Source organism: Leucopleurus acutus (assembly GCF_964270905.1).
Source record: "Leucopleurus acutus genome assembly, chromosome: 19".
Classification (NCBI taxonomy): domain Eukaryota; kingdom Metazoa; phylum Chordata; class Mammalia; order Artiodactyla; family Delphinidae; genus Leucopleurus; species Leucopleurus acutus.
In genome coordinates this window covers 16,631,332-16,655,721 of record NC_139161.1, presented here as the reverse complement: position 1 = coordinate 16,655,721, position 24,390 = coordinate 16,631,332, and the positions used below count along the sequence as shown (strand labels likewise).

The 24,390-nt window shown below is 38.7% G+C and overlaps 1 protein-coding gene across 2 annotated transcripts in view; it reads right to left on the bottom strand.

The window, feature by feature from the left end:
- NSF (N-ethylmaleimide sensitive factor, vesicle fusing ATPase) overlaps positions 1 to 24,390 on the bottom strand; it is a gene marked incomplete at its 5' end in the record, with an annotated part of 155,985 nt that overhangs the window by 6,512 nt on the left and 125,083 nt on the right. For both annotated transcript variants that reach the window (XM_082861331.1, XM_082861332.1), the window contains 3 exons: positions 952 to 1,086; positions 21,374 to 21,453; positions 23,677 to 23,743. In XM_082861331.1, the coding sequence (XP_082717457.1) occupies positions 952 to 1,086; positions 21,374 to 21,453; positions 23,677 to 23,743 (282 nt within the window). The remainder of the gene's footprint in view (positions 1 to 951; positions 1,087 to 21,373; positions 21,454 to 23,676; positions 23,744 to 24,390) is intronic.

Below are 24,390 nucleotides of genomic sequence, written 5' to 3'. Positions count from 1 at the left end.
TCAACCCCAGCACAAAAACTGCTCAAACAGGTAAGCTGGAAACATTTATCATATAGATAGTTTCTATTTTGTTGGGAGTATGCCCCAATTGTATGGGTCTTGAGGATTTTAAGAAGCCTTCCTGGGCTTCCCTGGTGGCGCAGTGGTTGAGAGTCCGCCTGCTGATGCAGGGGACACGGGTTTATGCCCCGGTCCGGGAAGGTCCCACATGCCGCAGAGCAGCTGGGCCCGTGAGCCATGGCTGCTGAGCCTGCGCATCCGGAGCCTGTGCTCCGCGACGGGAGAGGCCACAACAGTGAGAGGCCCGCGTACCGCAAAAAAAAAAAAACAGAAAGAAGCCTTCCTGACTCTCAAAGCTGAACAAGTCACTAGATAGTATTTTCTAACACCTCATCAAGTCATTTGTGCACATTGATATTAATCAAAAGTTTAATAAAGGATATATATTTTTTAAAATTAAAGACTATGTTAACCTCAAAAAATTATTTCCACATTATGAACTTGTTAATAAAGGGGTTGCTTTTACTTCTATGGCTTTTTTCAAGTTTCTAAGGCTTTAACCATTGCTCCAATTTATTAAATGCAAGTAAATGGGCTGAAAGCAACTATGAATAACTGAATTTTCTATTTATTGATTACTCTCCTCCCTTGCCCCATTCCAAGTTTCTGGTCCATGTAATCTATATGCATTAGTGATGCTGGGCACAAAGTAATTCACTCCTGGCAGTTTGTATGCTGCTTCCACCAAGGAATGAGGAATTACTTCACTCTCACTTATATTTATCTCTTCTTCCTCTAATTCCTGAAAATGACTGCAGGTGTATCCCAGGTTCCGTGTTCTAGGTTAACACAGAAACTAAACACCAGGTGCGATGTCCGGGGCACCCTTAGCATTAATCCAGCCTCAATTCCTTTCTTTGAACGGTGTGCACTCCACTGGCTCATTCTCACCTCCAAAGCCTCTAGCAGCTGCTCTCCTGTGGCAATGCTGGGCACATGGATGGTGGTGCTGAAGGCGTTAAGCATTTCCATCTCCTGAAGGACATCTTTGCGGCTCGTGGTCCCAATGATAAGAAGCTTGCGGCCCTGATCATAGGGAGAAAATGTGTTAAAACACATGCGAAAGGACTGATTAGGAAACTAGAGTAAGCCTGAACAATATCCATTTATTTAATCGCAGAAATGCAAATGATTAGGCAAAAGAGAAGGAAAAAAATTCAGAACTGTCCTCTTGAAAATCCTTCTTTTTGGGGCCGTGCTGCGCGGCATGTGGGATCTTAGTTCCTGCCTGCAGTGGAAGCGCAGAGTCTTAACCACTAGACCGCCAAGGAAGTTCCTTGAAAAATCTTAAAAAAATGTATCAACAACATGATTCAGAAAGAGCAACACTTTCTTCAGCACGTGGTTCAGAAAGAGGCAACTGCTCTTTCTCCTTATCCATATCAATAACATCATGGATCAGTAAATCAGGAAGATACACAAACCAAACAGCAAGATACCTGAGTATATGTTTGTAATTCAGTTTTCACAGCCAACATAGTATCAATATATGTATGGTTGGGACAAAAATGAAATGAATGAATGGAAACCCCATGCCACCCACTTAGCAAGGCTTTATTATGGTTTTTAGGAGAGGTAGGATAATAATAATAGCTTACATTTATGCAGCAGTTAACTGTGAAAGGCATGGTGCTAAGTGCTTTACATAATTGTCTCACTTAATATCTTTAATTTCTTTTTAATTTTTAACCTCAAAATATACAAGGCATGTTAAAACTATAGCAGACCTAGGCCACCATTCCTGATTCCCTCTCTCCAGAAGCAACCATTTTCTACTCTCTTAGTTTTTCTTCTTGTATTTACTTCCTTATCTTTAAATAACAATGGTACACTATTATTTTGATTTTTCTTTTCAGCTTTAAATATTATTTCCTGAATTCCTATTATGGAAGAGGGAGAGTTAATATTAATTTTGCACAGCCCCCCACCCCAATATGTCCTTTTTCTCATCCTTCCAATTATTTCACAGTCTTTAGTTAAATCTATATTCAGTATTTATTATGATTATATAAATATGATTTACAGCTAAGCCATGTAGTGTACTATTAAATTTCCTTTCTTGGGCAACATTTTGTTTTCATTAGAGTTAATAATTGCCATTCCCCCCCCCCCGACCCCTTTGCTTAGTTTATCAAATACTTACCACAAGTTCATCCCAAACAAATACAGACACAGATATCATACCAATATGTTCACACATGTTAGGGAATTTTAAAGTTTTGGCTGTTTTTTCTCAAAGACATTCCCCTCCTGGAGTCCTCTGTTCTCAGAGTTCAATCTGAACTGACTGTTCTCTAGGCCTGCTGCACAGCTGTAGCCCTAGAACTTTCTTCTCTCTTCTGTTAGATCCCCTGTCTCCTCACCTTCCTTTGTTTTTTCATTTATTCTCTCTTTCCATGGTACATATACTTCAAAAGCTTCCTGAGAAAGGGTGTATGGGAGGTAAAAATTTTAAGACCTGGAAATGCCTTTATTCCACCCTTAATACTGTACACTTTATACTTGATAGTTTGGCTAGGTATAGAGAACAAGGTTAGAAACAATTTTCCCCACAGAATTTTCAAGGCATTGTTCTATTGTCTTTTAATTTTCAGTATTGCTGACTAGAAGACTGATGCCATTCTGATTTTCTGACTCATTGTTTCTAACTTTTAAAAATAAATACAATTTTAAAAGAATCTTTTCTTTATCCGTATGTTCTGTAAGTTATGAACCTTGAGATAAGTCACTCTTTCTTGTTTACTGAATGTTTCTTTTTTTAAAAAATTACATCCTATTATATTTCATGGATACTACCTTATTTTAGATCTCTGTGAATACTGCACATTTTAAAAAATGTTTTCTTCTTTTCTCTGCTTTGTCTCCTCTGAGTTCCTTTTTCTTTTCTTTCCTTTTTTTTTTTTTTTTTCTTATTTGTTCATTGGTGGTTTTCTTCAAGTGTCTGGTGATTGCTGGATTACTATTCATACTTAAGAGTTAAACTAGTGACTGGAAGCTCTGAGTCTGAGAGCTTCATGATAGGATGATAAGACTTGGCTGATTACTGGGCGTCCCTCAAAGGTCAGGATGTGTACATTTTCCCCAGAGAATCTTCCAGTCTCCTTCCTGCGGGTTATAGAGACTAGTTCCCAACATACTGCATGGGAGTCGATGGGGGAAGGAGTCTGGGTGCCTCACCACTCAATATGGAGACTTCCATTTACTCCTATTTGCAGTATGGCACCTCTTTAGATCAATCTCTCATTCAGTGTCCATTATAATCCTAAGAATTAAGTATGAGCATTATCTCCATTTTACTGATGAAGCTACTGAGTCTTATAGATTTAACTAATTTGTTCAAGGTCTAATAACTAATAAATGATGGAGCCAGGAATGGAAACCAGATCCAGAATCCAAAATTGTATACTGCCTTTTTTCATGAAGAAAAACACGTTTTAAAAATGTTTACCCAGAAAATGCAAGAGGAATGGATTTTAAACTATGTCACTAGATTTATGATACATACTCATTCCACAGATAAGCCTTTAATACAATTAAACCTTTCACAGATCTTAGAAACTCAGGGCATTAAAATAAATGAGAAAATTTAAAAATTATGTGAAAATTAAATTAAATGTAGGAAAAGATTTTAAGAAATTGAAGATCAGATGCCAAAACAATTTCAATTGGGGTTTTGTAAATATTAAACCACTATTGCTAATAAGGTGTGCTAGCCTTCCTCAGTCTTACTGATTGCTTTTGTCCATCTGTTGTGCCAAGAATGGATGATGCACCAACATAAACAAAGACCTACCAAAGAAACAAGGTTGAGGCTTTCTGGTATAATTAGTAATTGGCATACCAAATGCCTGTGCAAAGACTGTGAGAGAGAAGTATACCTCTGAAGTATACACTTAAAGGGTAATCATTGTTATTATTCAAGAAACCCACTAGCTAAAAATCAAACACATTGTCAACAGACCTTTACCAAGCTCCTGGATGAATACGGAACAGACCTCGTATATACAGAGAGACAGATACACAACAGATCATTATAATACAATACGGAAAGGTAGAGGTATTGCACATAGGATGTCATGGTAGAGAGAAGAAACGTGTGGCAGAGAAACATCTTCTTTTTCTCTGGAGGAGACAATATCTGAACTGAGTCTTAAGGAGTGAGTGGGGTGATTAGGAGACGAAGGGGAAGGACATCCAAGCCAGAAGGAGCAGAAACAGATAAATCCAAAGGCAAAGAAACAAAAACAAAAACTGGGGTGCTGGGGTAATTACGAACACATAAAGACATATAAGCTTCTACTATGTAACAGAAAAGCGGTGCATTTACACTCGAACTATGTTTCAACTATTTTAAAATTCTGTTTGTAAACTTAGGAACATATCCTTGAAGGCTCATAGATGCCAAAAGCCACACAGGCTGGTATATTTTCATTACAATTAAAGATAACTATTACTTTGCTTTTTTCCTTAGGTTTTTAATGTTCCAGAGTCCATAATTCAAACCCCCTCATCTTGCCCCTCTCTTACAGAGGACAACACTGGCCCTAGAAGAATGGCTTCTTACCCATTCCCGAAGGCTGGAATTGCCATTTTCCTAGTGAAACTTTGTCTTATGTTATCAGTGACTATGTTCTTCAGAGTGTTAAGACTGGGAAATGTAGAGCAACTTATAATGGAGATGTTAATTTATGTTCTGCTTTTCTTCTTGTTTAACAAGACTGCAAACACTGCAGAGAGGTCATGACCCAGGGAAGTTCAGGCCTTGACTTGTTGGCATCATCTTTAAGAAAACACCGAAAACATTACCAAATAATTAAATTGTGCTGCGTCATTCTGTATATTAATTAGTGGTAATACTCGTGAGGACGCTTTACCATGAAAAACCAGCTCTGAATATATTAATATCATAAATCACACTGGAGAACATTTTGGAGAAAAAGGTGCCAGCAGCATGAAATGAGAAGGCCAGCTTTAAAAATAAAAGTAGAGCTTAACCCAGAAAGAGAAATCCAACTACTAGTGGCTACTAGTCTGAGTCTATAACGCCAAAACATGCCCCTTGATGGAAAGAAAAAAAGCTGAGCAACAACTTACTTGGAAAAAATTGTTCCCAGCATACTCTTCACTGAGATTTTCTAGTCCTGATGCAATAAAGAAAAGGCCTAAATAAAACGACTATCTGCCAATCGGATTATGATAAACATTGTTCCAAGGTTAAATAAGTATTAGTTAACTAATTCTTAGTACCATAAGAAGCAACTCAGGTGAAAACATTACCATGAAAAAGGCAGGGCTCAGTCAGGTGTTGATCCTTCAGAAAAACCACTTCTTTACATGATGAAGAATGAGCCAAGTACTAAGCAGTATCTAAGCCTTTTGCCACACAAAGGACTAACCAGATAATCCACACCCTTTCATAGGTCCTGCCCATTGATTGGCCCCAATAAACTGATTTGCAACAAAAGTTCATGTGGAAGAAAGCTTTTTTTTCCCTCCCTTAAATAAAAATGCCACCAATATAATACTGCAGTGAAATGGAAGGGCTGATTTTAACCTGCTAACAAAAGTAAAGTCAGTTATGCAGTAAAGAAAGGCCAATTATTTCCATATCATTCAATGCTGAGCAAGGGCAATACACCCTTGCTAAGAAGAATGAACTGTGAACAACTGGAAACCCTGACATGGATTAAGAAGTGAGTGTGCCGGGGGCCTTAAACTTTATTTTCTCGTTGTTAGAATTTGAGGCTTTTGTAAACAAAAGTGAAAATTTTTCAGAATTCAGAATTTATAAGCCAAGTTAAAGATAAAATAGATTAGTTGATCAGACCATTAACATGAATTGACTCTGTTCAGGTATTTATGGAATTATGAGATTCAGTTTGGGCCTCTAAAGTGAGTACAATCTGGCTGGGGAGACCAAGTAAATATTCAGGGACCACTGCCAAGTAACACACCAGCAAACACCAATGAATAACGGCTGAGGGGACACAGCTTATGGGCACAGCTTCACTGGCATGGGGTCATCCGGGAAGATTCCTACAGTATCATAGAGACACTGATGAAGAGGAGGCCCTGGAGGAGAAGGGACAGGCCTTCCATGCTCCTAATTCCCATGTGGGTGGTGGAGGCAGCTGAGCCAGAGCCCTCAGGGCTGAAAACGAAGTCTTTTTAGAGAGATGGGGAGTAGGCAGCCGACAAAAGGAAGACTCAGAATGCCAAACTAAGAAAGGAGATTTAGTATAAAAAGCAACAGGAAACTAAAGAAGGTGCTGGAGGAGGAAGAACTGTGATGACGAGAAAGATGATCCCAGCAGCTTCATGCCGGGCAGTCCGGCAGCCTGTGAGGGGGCTGCTGTGGGAAAGACGGCTCTGAGAAAGGGTCTCAGAGTGAGCGCGCCTGGGAAGGGTCGGCGCCTCGTCATCAGTGATGCACACACGTGCCTTCCATTTCAACGCAAGCCCAGGGTGGGCAGAAAGCAAGGGAGGAGAGGCAAGTCCCCTGATGGACAGGTGGCTTGCTACCATACAAAAAGTACAGGCTCCACCATTCATAGCTGGGTGATTTGGGCCAGATTACTGAACTTCTCAGCACCTGTTTCATCCTCAACCATAAAAACGGGATTAAAAATCCTACCTACTTGTCAGAGTAGAGCATGAGGTGAGAATGTGTGGGAGAGGGAGGCCTTTGCCATCACTGTCAGAGAAGGCAGGAGTGAAAGGAAGTGAGAGCTTGAACAATGGTCTTGAGAGGAACCTGAAAAACTGTCCTCTGCCTGGGATGTCAGGAATCTATGACATCGGGTTGGGTGGGCGAGCAGTGGGGCACCTGAGAATTCCTCTCTTCCCAACAATGCACGGCACTGGCCACAAACGATGCCAAGAGAGTGCATTCTCCCAGAAGGCCAAGATTCACTCTGCGTTAGGGGGAGATGAGCGCGCTGATCTTCAGCTTAACGACAGTTAGTCAAGGCCCAGACGAGGCCTGAAGCTAAAGATCAAACGCCCCTCAGAAGCAGCCGTGACAGCAGGTTGAGGGTGAGGGGCCTCGGTGAGAGGCAGGGACTCTGAGGAAGAAATCAGCTCAGGGCAGAGGATGTGAAGCTTTTCTGGTAAGAGGTGCTTCAGTTTGTCACACTAGCTTCATTCTTGAAATGGGAGTAATGTCTGATATTTTAACTTAGTTTGTTATTATTCAGTGCAGATTAAATAAAAAATTCTATCCACCATAGAGCTTATACAACTTTACCACCGCATTTATTTGCAAGTCTGAATCTTGTTTCTAGCTTGTCAGCTCCCTGGGGGCGGGGCCATGTTTTATTCATCTCTGTCCTTGCAGGTCTTTAGCACAGCATGCCTGGCACACAGAAGATACTCTGATGTTCCCTCTACCTAGAATGCTCTTCCCTTATACATCCACATGGTTCTCTGCCTCAAAGTCAGGGCTCTGCTCCGGTGTCACCTTTCCCACAAGGCCCACCCCCCCCCCCACACAGCTTCATCTCCCTTTATCCTGCTCTTTCCCCCCACAGTAGGATCACCTCTTAACATACTATATACTTAACTCATTTACTGTCTTTACTTATGTATTCTATTTATTGCTGGTCTTCCCTCATAAGGACAGGACTTGTGCCTGTTTGGTTTCACTGATGGATCCAGGGCTAGCATAGTGCCTTGAACATAGTGACAGGTTGATACATTTGTGTTGAATGAATGAATGGTGATCTCAGTGTAGGTTTCAAGGGCTGCAGATCACTCCTTCCTTGTTACACGTCTCTTCTGGCCCTGAATAATGCACACTATACCAAATGTTCAACAGGAAAATAACTACCGTTTCAGAGTCTATACATCTGAGCCCCAAGTGTTGCATACTATGTTAACAAGTCAACAAGTTTCAAAGAAAACAATCCAGAATGATCAGCATGTATGCTTCATTTACAACATAACTAGATGCAAAGGATGTCATACCGCTTTCTTTTAGCTAATCAACTGATCGTCAATAGTTAAGCTATTCATAACTATTCATAATACAGACTTCTCTGACAGAGAAAAGATAAGACTCATTAGAAGCCATTAATTTAAGCTAGCGAGATAACTATCATTAAGCATCTCCTACAACTCTTGGTTTCCCCAAATCAAGGGAAAAATTTGACTACTATTAAAAACAACCAAAAGTCTGGACAGCAAAAGGAGAGGAATGGGGCCTCTTTGCATATCCTGCATGCATTTGATTTCTCACGCTCAAACGTCTGTAACTTCTTTTTTTGGTAGTTAAATGTTTAAGTTGAATACCAAAGGAAGGATGCTTCAAATAAATCATGTTACAACTAGGCAGACAACTACATTGAAACTCTCCATTAGATTTTACCCTGAAGCAAATTCTTGGCCTACTGTCTTTGTAACCATCCTCCTGGTGCTGTAGGCAGGACAGAGGACAATAAAGAGGGGGAATTCATAATACATATTGAATATGAAATGAGGAACTTCACCCCAAATAATTTTTTAAAATTACTATAGGCAAGAGCAGACCACTCTGAGATATTAAAGAATATTCTAGTACCAGTTTGTGAAAAAGACATGGAATCATCAGATTTTATACTCGGAGCAGCTCTGAAAGCTTGCCTAGTTCTCTCCTCCTCCCTCTCCTCTCCTGGCTATTTTGTAGGTGAGAAACGGGGGTAAGATTTTACATCCAGGGAGGGAGCTGAAACCAGAGTTCAGGCCTCACCGATATTCCCACTATGCTTTGCTGTCCACTCTTTTTTTTTTTTTTTTTTGCGGTACGCGGGCCTCTCACTGTTGTGGCCTCTCCCATTGCGGAGCACAGGCTCTGGACGCGCAGGCCCAGCGGCCATGGCTCACGGGCCCAGCCGCTCCGCGGCATGTGGGATCCTCCCGGACCAGGGCACCAACCCGTGTCCCCTGCATCAGCAGGCGGACTCTCAACCACTGAGCCACCAGGGAAGCCCTGCTGTCCATTCTTATTTGTGTAATTTTTAACTTATATCAGCAATGGCTGATCTCTTAATTATGAGTTAGATATATCACCTAGAAATTACGACCTCTGAGCTCTTAGGAGAAAAGGTTAAATAAATTAAGAAAATAAAGACATACTGATGTACGGTATTCTTAGTGCCCAGTTTTGTAGGTGCTCTCTCATTAGAAACTTAACTAAGATGATCACTGACTCATCAGCAAATCCAAACTCTTCCACCTGGCACCCACAGTACACTTTCCCTCCCTCCCTCCGCTTTTAGCTGAGATGCCCAAAAATGACCCCTGTGCTCTAATCAGTTCAATTCTCTTCTTCTTTCTCATTTAACTTCTACCTCTGTGATTTTTATCCATAGCATTCCTCTTTATTAAAATGCTTTCCAGAGTTTTCTACCAGTTCGCAATTATCCCTTATGTTCAAGATATTTCAGAACTTGCCTTCTCTCCACATTCTGCCCTCCTTTAACCCTACACAACCCAGTTTGCTCCTTCAGGCTCCACCCTCTCTGAGCATGGATTCAATGTGCCCAGTAAAAGCACCTCATTTATCTGGAGGCCAATTTACTGAACAATTTCAACTATCTAGAACATAGCCAAGAACCAAGATTACATGCAAAATTCTCTAACTTCTAGAACTGAAAAAACACAATAAATTGAGGTTCAAGTGACTACTCACAGGTAGTACCAACTTATCCACTGGGCACAGCGGGCACAGGGGCAAGGGCCCACAAAAATATTCTAATTTCTTCTAAAATCAGAAGAAAAATAAAAGAACTTTCAGGTTGAGGAAAATGTTTTAAATTCCAACAGTTGGAAAATAAAAGTTTAACATTTTCTTTATGAAGAAAGGGATCCACGGAATTCACGACATGGCCCTGCTGGCAGGAAGCTCCTCCGCCTCTCATCAGAGTCTAGTTGCTCTCACTTTACAGACAACTCAAGGGTCCTGGAGGTTGCCTTTCTTAGCTCACAGCTAAGAAGCAGCAAATTAGACGAGGGGGAATTGTCAGAGGCAGGCAGACTGACACAACTGACTTGAATTCCTCAAGTAAAAGCTGATAGCAAAACCATTAAGAACAAGAAAAAGTACAACAAACTCAAAAAAACAGGGCACACTAGGTCTACTTAATGACTCCCAGGGCAGAGTCCTCTACATTCCAATAGTTCTTGCATAATCGCCATGTGATTATGGTTTGTAATGAAGATCCTTATTCATTGACGTAGTGTTTATAATACTTTGCTTCAGACACCAAAGATGTATGTAGCATTTCTTTCCTTTTAAAAAAGGCTAAAGTATAACAGCAATTAATATTTAAAGAGGCTCAGCTTCAGTCATTTCGGAAAAATGAAGCCTTTGATTTCTTACTAATTCCTATTCTTCCCTCCAGTGAAACTGAATATGCCATATGAAGCCTAAGATAAGTAACTGTACACAAAACGTATCCTTAAATTCCCAAGTATCAGTTAGTATGTAAATAATAAAAATGTGCTAGTTCTGGCGCAGGCATATCCTTCACCATCTCTGCCCACTGCTGCAGAGCTGGAATTCCTCAGCACAGCATAATGGTCCTGATCAATCTCCCTTTTACTCATCTTTCAAGACCAGGATCAAGAACTACTATTTGTGAAATACTTGCAGATTTTCTCGGGTAAAATGGGCCATACTTTCCTCCATAGTCCACTGGAACCCACATAAGTTATAAAACTTAACTATTTACATCATCATGTTTACACATCTTTCTCCCTCACTGGATTGTGTCAGGGACACTAGTTGGCCTGCATACAAAGAAGAAAATAAATACCCCTCCTAGGTGGACGAATTAGAAAAAAGCAGTCATCTAGGTATATGTAGCCACCCTTGTCCCCATCTCCTAAAGCCCCAGCACCTTATATGAGTAAAAAGGCACCCCTTTTCCTCTTCCGCAGGCTAGGGTTGCCAGATAAAGCCCTAGGTATAGGTATGTCCCAAACAATGCATGGGATATACTTACACTAAAAGATTATTTGGTGACTTTCTGAAATTCAAATTTAACTTGGCATCCTATATCCTCATCTACTAAATGTGGCAACCCTACTCAGCTGGGCAGCTACAGCCCACGTCAGGGTACACGGCTCACAGGGCGACTGGAGTGTGGGCTGGATGTTAACCCCCACTTGCCAGTTGACCTTGTGCACAGCTTGTGCCCAAACTGCGCAACTGAATAGGTGGTCCTGGATTATGAGCTCTTTGAGGGCAGGTAGCATGTCTTACTCATCTTTGTTATTTCTATAGTACAGAACAAAAGTTTATGAAATGTACATCCTAATAAAAGCATATAGAAAGAAATATTTCAAACTTGCATTTCAAAAGAAATATTTTTGGATAGAAAGAAACTTCTCATCTCCTTTCCATGAAGCCTAGTAGAACTGTCACCAACTATCCCGGTCAACCTTGGTCACATTGGCATTCAACCATCGTTAAGTTCAGCCTGGAAGCACAGCACTGAGCTGAATGCCAGGTGGGTGTCCAAGGACAACCATGAGAGTCAGGAGGCACTTACATACACACTTTTACTTGCAGGACCACAGAGTATCTTACAGACCAGACCTTAAATTAAATCAGCCTTAAAGAAAAAACAAGGCTAACAAAATATATTGCATACAGACAAGCTTAGATACAAAGGTAGATTCACTGAACGGTTATTGTTAGTCAAGCAGCAACTTAGTTGCAAAGGACTGGAATTTTGACAGTTATACTGCTGAGTTAAAAATAAAAATGACTGGGCTTCCTTGGTGGCACAGTGGTTGAGAGTCCGCCTGCCAATGCAGGGAACACGGGTTCGTTCCCCCATCTGGGAGGATCCCACATGCTAGGCCCGTGAGCCATGGCCGCTGAGCCTGCGCGTCCGGAGCCTGTGCTCTGCAACGGGAGAGGCCACAAAAGTGAGAGGCCCGCGTACCGCACACAAAAAAATAATAAAAAATAAAAACGACTGTATACACATTGTTTTTATTTTTCCTGATTATAAAGTAACAAATACTTATTGTAGAAAATGTATAAAATGTAAGAAATACTAAAGCAGAAAAACCCACCTACGATCTACCATCTAAGAGCAGTTGTCTTTAAGATGGAGAAATAATAGAACTTCCGTTAACTTTTGTTTTTCTCTTCATTCTTTTCAAAAATTCCTTTTTTGTACATTTTAAAATGAACATCAGCTAATAGAATAATAAATGCATTAAAATATTGGGAGGATGAGCTCAAACTTTATTTTCAAAATTTTGAGGCAATCACAGAAAACAATTTTGGCATATTTCCTCCAGTCCTTTTTTCTTCATAACTGAAATCACACTTAGAGAATAACTGAGGATTAAGTGGAAGGTGATTTGATCCTTAGGCAGGCAGTTTCTGACACGGGCCCACTTTATGTAGATAATGCATCACTAGCAGGGCGGCCACCAAGCTTTTCATCCCCCTGCTCTGGCTGGTATTTCTCCCTGTCCTCCCTTCCCATTATTACTCCTTACTTGGGGAACTGGCACCCTTCTTCCACCTGCTCCAGGGCTGGCCCCAGCAGGGTCTGTAGGAGCCTGATGGCTGGCAGCTAGAGGGAAAGGAAGCTGTCATTCCTGCTGACATTTCTAGGGCTGGCTTCTTCCGCAGCAGCCACCTGGAGCCTAGCTCCTTTGATATGGGTTGGTTACTTTGTTGGTTTTACATATTTTTTGTGTGAGGAAAGACAGAGTCAGAATTTTCTTTAAAGTGAATAATAAACTAACAATTGAGTTGTGATTTGCAGTTTACAAAGAACTATAACCAACATTTATCTTATTTAATTCTCACGATCTAAATATTAGTTAAATATTACTACTGTTCCCATTTTACTATGAGAAAATTGAGGCTCAGAAATTAAGTGACTGAATTCAAGTTCACGTCTTCTAACTCCTGAGCTCTTATTTACGCTGCCAATGCCATTCTACATGTAGGCTCACCATCTTCAAGATATCCATTCAACAAATATCATCATCTATGTAGCCTAAATAGGTCTGCAAAGAGAGAGAGAGGGGAAGAGAAGAAGAGAGGAAGAGAGGGAGGAAGGAAGGGAGGAAGGAAGGAAGAGAAGAAAGGGAAGGGAGGGAGGGGGGAGGGAGGGAGGAAGGAAGGGGGAGGAAGGAAGGGGGGAGGAGGGAAGGGGGGAGGAGGGAAGGGGGGAGGAAGGAAGGAAGGAAGGAAGGGGAGGAAGAGAGAAAGAGAAAAAAAGAAGGGAAGGGAGGGTCTAGGCAGATTGTCTGGAACTTTCCTTGTGAAAAGCACTCTTGACATTTGCCATTCCCCAACGTGAGAGGTAAGCAGGATTGTCAAGATGAAAACGTGGTTACAGACCAAGCTGTGACGTGAAAAGATCAAGGCCTTGTTCCATCTACATTCCAATAACTATCAGGAATACTGACAGATTGTTTTGGACCCTTTGTAAGGTTCCCCTTATTGGTTCTTCTCACCCAATAGTTGTTATGTCATATAGTATAAACCCTTACGGATCTTCAAAGATCTGTGTATTTGTTTTGGGGAAAGGTAGGTAGAAGAGAAGCTGTGAAATGCTATCCTGTTCCACCTTGGATTAGAAAAAGAGGTGAACTTTAGTCACAACCAACAGGTAGCTACAGGGAAAAAGGAAGGAGGGCCAGTCCCTGGAGGCTAAGGACAAGTGTAATGGGTAGTGTACTTGGGATCCCACAATGGCCACAAGCCCTGGCTCTCTCTCTACTCCTCACGCTGTTGAACTCTGAAATTCCTGTTTCTACTTCATTCTCCCTTTTATAATAGGGATCTCCAATCCCCAGACCAGAGTATTTGTCTTAGGACTCAGGAAGCTTCTAAATTTCAGTGAATGGGCGATGGGGAAGCAGGGTGCCTTTACTTCTTTTTCCAGTATTGCAAATGAGAGAAGTTGAACCTGGGCATTCCAACTTGAAACACTGAACTCACTTTCCATGGAAATTTGCTATATACAGTTACATTCTTTAGTTTTCCTATCTTAAATGCTAAAGAGGTTCTGTGGACTATCTAAAGGCACCTCTTTTCTTAAAACAACAGCCGGGAAATACATTTCTAGTTCTATACAACAGCCTTAATAAAATACTAAACCCCTAAGAACTTTGAAACATTAAGAAAACAGGAAGAAACAGAATCTTAGATGTCAACCCCTAGGCTCCAAGCAATGGGAACATTCAAATCACGCAAGAGAAACATTCATCCTTTTTTAAGGATAGGACTTTATAAACTGATTCTTTACAAATGACATTCTCTGTGGAAACAGCATACTCCTACCTCTCAGTAACTCTATGCTTTTTCACAATCAGGCATTAATACCTTATATCTGTGCAGCCCGCAGGTTTACATAGAACTTACATTATGTGAGTTGGCCGTCACTGTGGTAGGTAAGGAGGAATTATCTTCATTTTACAGATGAAGAAATAGACACAAAGGTATTAAGGGACTAGTTCAAGACTAAAATGCCAGGGCTGTGCTAAGACTCAAACTCAGGTTTTCTGACTCCAAGTCCAATACAATGAGTAAGTTGTGCAGAGAGGATACTCATAACTAGATTCATGGCCCCATGGAACATTATGATGGTATAATCAACACTTTTCTAACGCTGATGTCAAGTCACACTAATATATTTAAGGCAGTGAGAGGATATTTTGTCTCAGCACCATTAGCATTTTTCTATGATTAAAATTTAGATATTTAATTTTGAGCTACCTGAAAATGGTGTGTGTGTATGTATATATTTATCTTATAATTTTTTGCATTAATTAATACATATTTTAGATGTGCTCTACTGAAAAACAAAACAAAAAGCCCTATTTTGAAAACATGGTTTTATTTAGCAGATATCTGCAGCAATGTTTCATGAAAGGACTCACCAAATTTCTTTCACTGTTTTTCTTTTTTTTTTTAACATCTTTATTGGAGTATAATTGCTTTAAAATGGTATGCTAGTTTCTGCTTTATAACAAAGTGAATCAGTTATACATATACATATGTTCCCATATCTCTTCCCTCTTGCGTCTCCCTCCCTCCTACCCTCCCTATCCCACCCCTCTAGGTGGTCACAAACCACTGAGCTGATCTCCTTGTGCTGTGTGGCTGCTTCCCACTAGCTATCTATTTTACGTTTGGTAGTGTATATATGTCCATGCCTCTCTCTCACTTTGTCACAGCTTACCCTTCCACCTCCCCATATCCTCAAGTCCATTCTCTAGTAGGTCTGTGTCTTTATTCCTGTCTTACCCTTAAGTGTCCATCAACAGATGAATGGATAAAGAAGATGTGGCACATATATACAATGGAATATTACTCAGCCATAAAAAGAAACGAAATTGAGTTATTTGTAGTGAGGTGGATGGACCTAGAGTCTGTCCTACAGAGTGAAGTAAGTCAGAAAGAAAAAAACAAATACCATATGCTAACACATATATATGGAATCTAAGAAAAAAAAAAGGTCTTTCACTGTTTTTTGATGAACTTGAAATTGTTCTCTCTCTCTCTCTCTCTCTCTCTCTATATATATATATATATATTCAATTTACATAGAACTTTCTGAGATAACCTAGTAAGTAAAGTACACTTTTAGAGAATTTTTTAAACTATAGTAGCCATCTAATGTCACTGACTTAATAAATGAGAAAACTGGGCTACAAAACAGTCAATCATCACACAGATTTTTTATAAAGAAGTCCAATGCAGAAGTCACCACATCAGTGATTACAATTAATGTGTCTGGCAAAATTACTAAACCTCTCTCTTAAAGTGGTTATATATCTTCTTGAGTCATATTGTAGTCATTAGCCAGAGTTAATTTTGAACAGATAGACAGAGAGATATTCATGTTTAGGCCTGTGTGACTTGGAACCTCTTCCATTGTTTGGTTATTTTGCTAAAGCAACCCAAAGACTGAAGAGTTGCTTAATATCACCAAGACTCCTAATAACATATCCGAAGTAAGATTGCACTGAGATGTCATATAAGGATTACAGAAAAAGCAATCTTGTAGAGAGACTGGTGATCTTAAATTAAACCCATGGAGAAACAAATATGTCTGCCTGAGTTCCCATCAGGAATTTACTAACAGTCTTATTGTTAGTTATACTCTTCCCAGCTCTAAGCCCTACTTCTTTCTTATCAGGTAATATTCCTAAGTGCCAGAGCAGTAAGGAAGTAATTTTTTCAACAACTTTATTTTTCAGCTAAAATTCTAACAACTGTCAGGTCCAAGTTCTACTTCAGTAATATTGCTATTAATTTGGAGTGATCTTCTTTTGTAAAAGTTTACAGTTTCCAAAGAGTTTTCCAGCTGGCATGCTGCGAATGAATTATAAGTGTTCTAAGATATCAATTCTCGTCAGCCCTTGGGAAGGCTGGGTGGCACTTGGCGTGGCTGCATCTCTGGCCAGCTGTGAATGGCCTCATCCACTTACCCAAGTACATCATCAGATGTTATCATTTTCTACATGCCATGATATGAAAAAGGCTGGGAAGCACTGAAGTGAAAAAGGAGTGGTTCTCCATTAGTTACAAGGTTATTCTGGTACATATGGATGAAGTCTTCCAAACTGATTTGCAAGTGTCAGGTAAACATTAAAGCAGTCAGGTTAATGGGCTTAACTACTCTCACACTTGTTGAGGAAACTGGAAGTCATGTCATTTTACAGCTGAGGAGTTCCTTTTCAGGCACTTTGTCTCCCAAAAAGAAAAAAAAAGAAGGTGCCAGAAGAGACCTATGAGGAAAATCATAAAGCCGCTGGTGCTGCAGTTTGCAGGAAGATTTACCTGGCCTTACTGCATTACTACTGCCTCTTCCTTGACACGAAGACTAAGGCTTTCATCCTCCTGATCCTGAAAGGCACATTCCCTTCGACTTCCATAAATCTGCAAAGCTTGAAAAGAGCCCCAGTGTCATCAAGCAAAAGAGCCGGCTTTAGGAATCTCACTGGAAGGAGGGGTGTCTTCAAGCCTCTCACTGCTAAGCCGGACATTTCCTAACACTGGACAAATTGTACGTCCAGCTCAGGGAGGGTGAACTGCAGTGGTCTTTTACCCTCCAAGCCAATTGTTAGCTTTTCACAAGAATCAGCAGGGAAGCACATGTGAAACCTCTGTGGTGATGGTGAGCACCCCCATGCCTTGTGTGACTCTGCATGTAGATGAAGCAGGCTGGGAGCTTTCTTAGCTACTGCTGCTGAGTTCTCAGAGCAGCCCTTTTCTGCGGCGTGGCTCCCTGCTGGGACAGCCCTTTTCAATTTTTCTATCCCCCCTCGATCTCTTCTCCTGCAGAACACAGGGAAACTTGATTGAAATAAAGACTTAGGGAACATGTTTTATTTTCTCCTGTTCAATCCATTTTAGAAAAGCTTTTAATTGGTTTTAAAAAGATGCTAAACAAAATGTGATGATGTTTTTCAGTCTTCATGAACTACAGATACCACTTTTTATACTTTCAAAGGGCTAATAAATCAATCATGAAATTAACTCTCCAGCTAAATTTAAAGCAAATCCACTGAATACTGGGTTCATTAAAAATCTATGCATTAACTTGGAAAAATTTAAAATTCAAAGAAAATTATCCTAGTAACTGAAATCTGACTTGAATTTTTAGTCCTACACTGAAAATCCAAGACCAAAGCAATCACAAAGGGAAAAAAGGAAGGCTTGTGAACCAGTTTTAATAAGCCAATTTACAATGAGGGAGGGGAGATGGGGGAGGGGGAGAAGTAGAAAAAAAGAATATCTTGATACATAACAACATAGTACCCCTGAAGGGATTCTTTTATTTGAGCGTGTGCACACATGCACATACAATTTTTCTATGTGAAAGCTGAATTACAACAAATGCAAAATTAAGGATTCTGTGACTGATATGATTACTGTATTGTATGCATGTACAGTTCCTCTTTTGAAAGAAAAATGCCTACAACTTTTCTGTTTTCTTGACAGTGACAAAATAATAGCTTTCTACCAGTCTATGCATCTCTACAACATTCAGATTCATATACATTTAATATTTAATTGAAAACATCTGAAAAACCTACATGATAATGGTTTGGTAAAGTGAATGCTTCTACTTTAGAATGACAAATAGTCTTGACCCTGGATCAGCCTGAAATATTTTCCCTTATTGTCCTGAAAGAATACAAACTAATTTAAAAAAGCAAGGTGGTACAGAGAAAGCATATTTTTATTTTGTTAAATATATGCCAACTAGAAATATTTTAAATGTTACCTTCTTCTGCCACTGATTCACTTATACAGCAGGTCATCTAGCAGTCCAGGTCAGAGTCACCAAATTCTGATTAAGGACAGGCTGGTATTCTCTTAAAAGAGAATCCCCACCATTTCCAATCACTAAGGCAACTAGATCTATCTTCTACTTCTTACATGCTCCTATATCCTTCCTTTCCAATCCTTAGAGAAATTCATTCCACAGCCCTTTTTTAAGGATTCAACTCCTGTTTCTAAGATTTTTTCCAATCTGGGCCATGTATGTTGTATGCTCACTCCTTACCTCTAGCTCTGCATGGAATCCTCCTTTCATCATTTAAGCTTCTGACACTATCTATGTATCTATCTATCTATGTATCTATCTATTGTAACCATTTTATCAAGATGTAACTCATATAACACACGGTTCACTGACTTAAAGTGTACAATTCAATGGTTTTTAGTAGATTGCACGGATATGTGCAACCATCACTGGAATCAATTTTAGAACGTATTCATCATCCCCCAAAGAAACCCCGCACCCATTATCAGTCACCTCTCATTCTCCCTATCCACCCCTCCAGTCCTAGGCAACCACTGATCTGTTTTCTATCTCTATAGATTTGCCAGTTCTGGACATTTCATATAAATGGAATCATACAATATGTAGTTGTTTGTGACTGGCTTCTTTTGTTTAGCATGTTTTCAAGGTTCATCCATGTTATAGCATGTATTAGTACTTCATTTCTTTTAAATGCCAAATAATACTCCATTGTATGTATATACCATAGTTTATTTTACTTGATGAACATTTGGGTTGTTTCCACTTTTTGGCTATTATGAATAATGTTGCTATGAATATTCATGTACAAGCTTTTGTGTGGATATATATTTTCATTTCTTTGGGGTATATACCTTGAAATAGAATTGCTGGGTCATATGATAACACTATCTTTAACTTTTTGAGTGCTAGACTGTTTTTCAAAGGCTGCACAATTTACCTATTCCCACCAACAGTGTATAAGGATTCTAATTTCTCCATATGCATATCAATACTTGTTATTATCTGACTTTTTGATTATGGTAATCCTAGCTGATATAAAGTGATATCTCACTGTGGCTTTGATTTGCATTTCCCTGATGGCTAATGATGTTGAGTATCTTTTTGTGTTATTGGCCATTTGAACTTTACTTATTTTTGAATGTTTTCACTTTAGTCATATCTTGCCAAATATAAACTACAGCAATACTAAATACTCAATCCCACCAAAATGAGGGGACACTCAAAAAATATTTAGAAGTTTATATATATATGTGTGTGTGTGTGTGTATATATATATATATATATATATTTGAATAAGTTATTCATGAAGCATATCTGTATAAACCTCAGTGCCAGATGCTGTAAGATTTAAAAGCATAAGATAATGTTCCTTTCCTCAAGGGTGTTAACAATTATTTTTATAAAACAAAAAGTTATTCCTAAGTCTTTATTCAAGATTTTGCAAATCATTTGTCAATATGTCCTATTTATTTCTGTTAGTATCTATTTTGGATTACAAATAATTCTCAGGGGATGTCTCTGTTTAAATCCATGTGTATAGTATTTAACAATGTAAAGGGATAAGCAGTTTAAAAAGTACCATTGAAAAATTATTCTTTCTTCTCTCAAATGGCTTGTAGCATAAATTATTTTTAGCTAAAAACCTGAATATTATAAGAAGTAAATTTTAATACCTGGGAAAAGTCTCCTAATCTTATAATTTTTTAAATGCTGATTTCATAAAAAGGATTTTTTTTGTGTGTGATATATATATTTTAAAAATTTATTTATTGGGGTTATTTTTATTCTAGAAACTTTAGATATATCTATATACATAAAAAATTTTTTTAACATCTTTATTGGAATATAATTGCTTTACAATGGTGTGTTAGTTTCTGCTTTATAACTATATACATATTTTTTGAAGGAATCAGAAAAGAAAAAAATTCTCACTTCTCTAATTTCAGCTTCAATATAAGCTAAAACTCCAACTCCTGGGAATAACAGTTTACAGAAAAATGATTTGAAAAAATCCTTTCACCGTGCAAATATGTAGTAAATTTTCAAGGTTGTTGTATGTTTCTTTTCACTAGTTTAGGGAAATAAAAAAAAACCCTAGAAAGTCAAGACAAGTCCTTTACCTTTAGGCCTAACACATACACACATATAATTTTAACTGTTAAATTAAATATTAGATTCACCAGCTTAACACTAAATATTTTCCATACAGCTTAGTTTGTATCTCTAACTTCAAATATGAGATTCCCATACAGACATTAGATGTTTTTTTAAGTTAGTGCTTCACCCCTTTGTATCTGCCTTTGATTGGCATTTCTTCAAGGTTACAACATGCAGAATCAACCAAGAGAATTCATGTCTTATGTCATAGCCAAACATGCTCTGGCAGCCTCTACATAATTAACATATTTAACCAACCCTCATAGGTTAGTTTAAATGTGTTAACCTATCAAAATCACCAGTCTCCAACAGCCACATGAGTAAAAACTACAACCACATGAACCAAGGTTCTGGCTATAAACTCACTCTTCAAAACTGCCACATTACACAAGAAAAATAACTCAAGCTCATCCTTAAAAACTAAAAACAAAACAAAACTCCCTACAGGATGTAAATTACCCCAAATACAAATTCTTAGGAAAACTTATGAAACGAAAAACAAAACAAATGGGAACATGTGTTTAATCTCTTCTACATTACTATCATGTATTAATATCTCTCATGGGAAACGGAGGGAAGTAGGGATGTGTAATATGGTGGTGAAGTTATAAAGCAACACAGAATACTAACTGAAACTGGGATTTTGAGATCTTCAGAAAAAGAACAGAAAATTTCTCTGATTAAGAAAAGTGATTAAGAAAATCATTTACCTTAAGGCAGAAGGCCAGACCAGACAACCTTTCAAAATCTCTTCAACAAGAAAATTTTATATGTTTATGATAATCTGCTTATTTAGAGAGTGCACCGTTGTATAATTTACTGGAGAAACTCTGTGAAAATGTTCCTTATATTATTTTTACCTGAGGAGGCGCCTTTTTCAGTAACACAAGAAGAGCCTGTAATACCAGATTAGAAAATCGAGGGCCAATAGGGACATAATCTGGAAGAGAAACATTGCTATGTTTAGGGATTCGATATACATATGCACATATTCCAAACATTCTGATTTTTCTGCATAAAGAGTCCTGGGGGGGGGGTGGGATGAACTGGGAGATTGGGATTGACATATATATACCAATATGTATAAAATTGATAATCAATAAGAACCTGCTGTATAAAAATAAGATAAAATAAAATTCCAAAAAAAAAGAGTAAACACAGTCCTAAATAACAGTCATGCAACTAACGATAACAAGACAAAATATCTACAGTAACTTAAACGCTTAAAATAGTACGTAAGAACTCTTATCTGTAAATTTTTAAAAAAGCGTCTAAATATCCATTTTGAGTTCATGTAGACATCTCTGTCTGATATTCAGAGACAGTTTTTTTTTTTTAAAAGAGGAAAAAAAATCCCCAGGAGTATTTACTAAACATTTCCAAGAAGTTACTGCAAGCCATGGTAATACAGTGAGTACATAGGCAACAAAACATGATACTAGAAAATGGGTAGAGGGGGAAATGGCAAGTAATAATAATGTAAGTAAGGTACTTCAATACAACTGAAATGATGGTAAAGCCACTAAGATTGGTCCACAGATGGTGAAGAACAGTGAACTTCTCAAATAACTTTCTACCTGTTAAAACTTCTACCCATCCTTCAAGATTCGACACTAATGCCACCCGCTTTGCTTTCTCTGCATGTTGCACATGCACCCTTGCCCTGTGCTTAGAGCTGCCTTCAGGCATCAGCCCTCTGAAGTCAAAAGTGATCCTCCCCTTTCTGAATATCCAGAACACATGGCACATTCTACTTTGTATTAATTTTTGCCAATGTATGTCATAATGACAGCATCTTACTACTTATTTTTCTGAAACCCTAATAATTCTAGCACAGTGGTAAGGGCTCAGCAAATGCTTACTGAATAAATGAACAAATAAGTACGGATAATAACTATTCATACAAGTGAAAATATACTCAGAGGGCACACATTCCTGACATAGTACTGTTGCTATGACCACACATCTCAATTGTGTTTAGATAAAGGACTTTACACAGAGCTATGAGTATGTGCCTAAAAGCTTTTAAAGAAATAATCCCAGAAACTGAGCTGAAGTGTATCAAAAATAGCAGACCCAAAACCCAGGTCACTAGATAAAACTATTGATTTAAGAAGACCTCATAGATATACCTGCTTTGCTTTGTAATAAACATTGCCTTAGGAAACAGGAAAATAAAGAAGTAATAGAGGATGTAACACAAGTCTGAAAATCATGGGAAAAATGTAGTAAGAACAGTTAATGTGAAATCATTACTACACCATTATGGACCCCTTAATGAAGAAGGGGTTAGTTAACCAGGTGTTGGCAGTATTTTCAGATATTTATTAAGTTACCAGGTAGGTTCAATTTCAATCAAGTTTATTATAGCATCCTGAGCCATTGTTACAATGAATTTATTCCAGATTTATCTATTTTTTTGCAATGAAATAAAATGTAAGAGTAATAACACTGTTCTGGCATTTATTTGTAGAATACATCTTATGAGCTGAGTACAGGGACTGTTTTATTCATCTTTGTGTTCTGTAGGAGTGCACTTAAACGTAGGAGATGTTTAATAGGTATTTTAAAAAATTACTGTAGAGCAATTTTAACTTTCAGAATGTTTTCAATTTTCACAATATTATCTCATTTTTGTCTTTACAATTACTCTGTGGGATAAGTAAGGAAGAGAATACAGTCTCTTTTTTATGTGAGCAGAAACTGATGTACAAAGAGATTACAACTTCTGCCCCAAGTGTTACAGCTAACCTGTAGATTTCACTCCAGCCCTAAACCCTTCTTTCCTTAGTTCTGTCAAAGTTCACAAATGGAATCCCTAAGCTACAGGCAGTTCAGAAATAGTATACAGCAAATATATCCATCAACGAAAATTACTAATCATTTATTATGGGCAGAGAACTCTGTGGAAGATACAAAATAATATGAGACATGGGCCCTTATAGGAAAGCAGTTTATAATGCAGCTACGGTCATAAGGCATATTTAACATGAATACCATTGTTGACTTCAGATATAAGCGATAGTGTTATATTTCCTTATTAGACAAAGAAAGGTATTTCTATTGCCCTATAGATTATAAACGCCTGTATTTTCTCTTGTAATTTGTGAGACATTAGCTGTAATGCGGCAAGGATAGTACGATGGCAAAAGTCATGACTCACCAAGCAGTCTCTCAATGTCATCCACAACCACACAACTGAGCTGGGATTTATATGCATCATCAAAGATCTAGAAGAAAGCAAAACCATTTATTATCTCACTGCCCTCCATAATTATGACAATTTCCAAGAAGATAAAATTTAGCTAATTCCTGACCAATGCTCAAACAAAACACAGTAAAACACCCAATATTTCTGACTACACAAAACTAGAATTTAATAGAGCTTCAGAACTTGAAGAGTTCTTACAATTTTAAAAAATTAATTAATTTATTTATTTTTGGCTGTGTTGGGTCTTCGTTGCTGTGTGTGGGCTTTCTCTAGTTGTGGTGAGCAGGGGCTACTCTTCGTTGAGGTGTGTGGGCTTCTCATTGCGATGACTTTTGTTGCTGTGGAGCACGGGCTCTAGGCATGCAGGCTTCAGTAGTTGTGGCTCGGGGGCTCTAGAGTGCAGTCTCAGTAGTTGTGGCGCATGGGCTTAGTTGCTCTGCGGCATGTGGGATCTTCCCGGATCAGGGATAGAACCTGGGTCCCCTGCACCGGCAGGCGGATTCTTAACCACTGCCTCATCAGGGAAGCCCAAGAGTTCTTACAATTTAAAAGGGAGGAAACTGAGGCCCAAAGCAGTTAAATGACTTGCCCAAGATGTCACAGCTGGATCATGGCTGAGCAAGGGCAGGGTAATGCTGCTTTCAGCTCTAAGAGCTGGATGTGTCA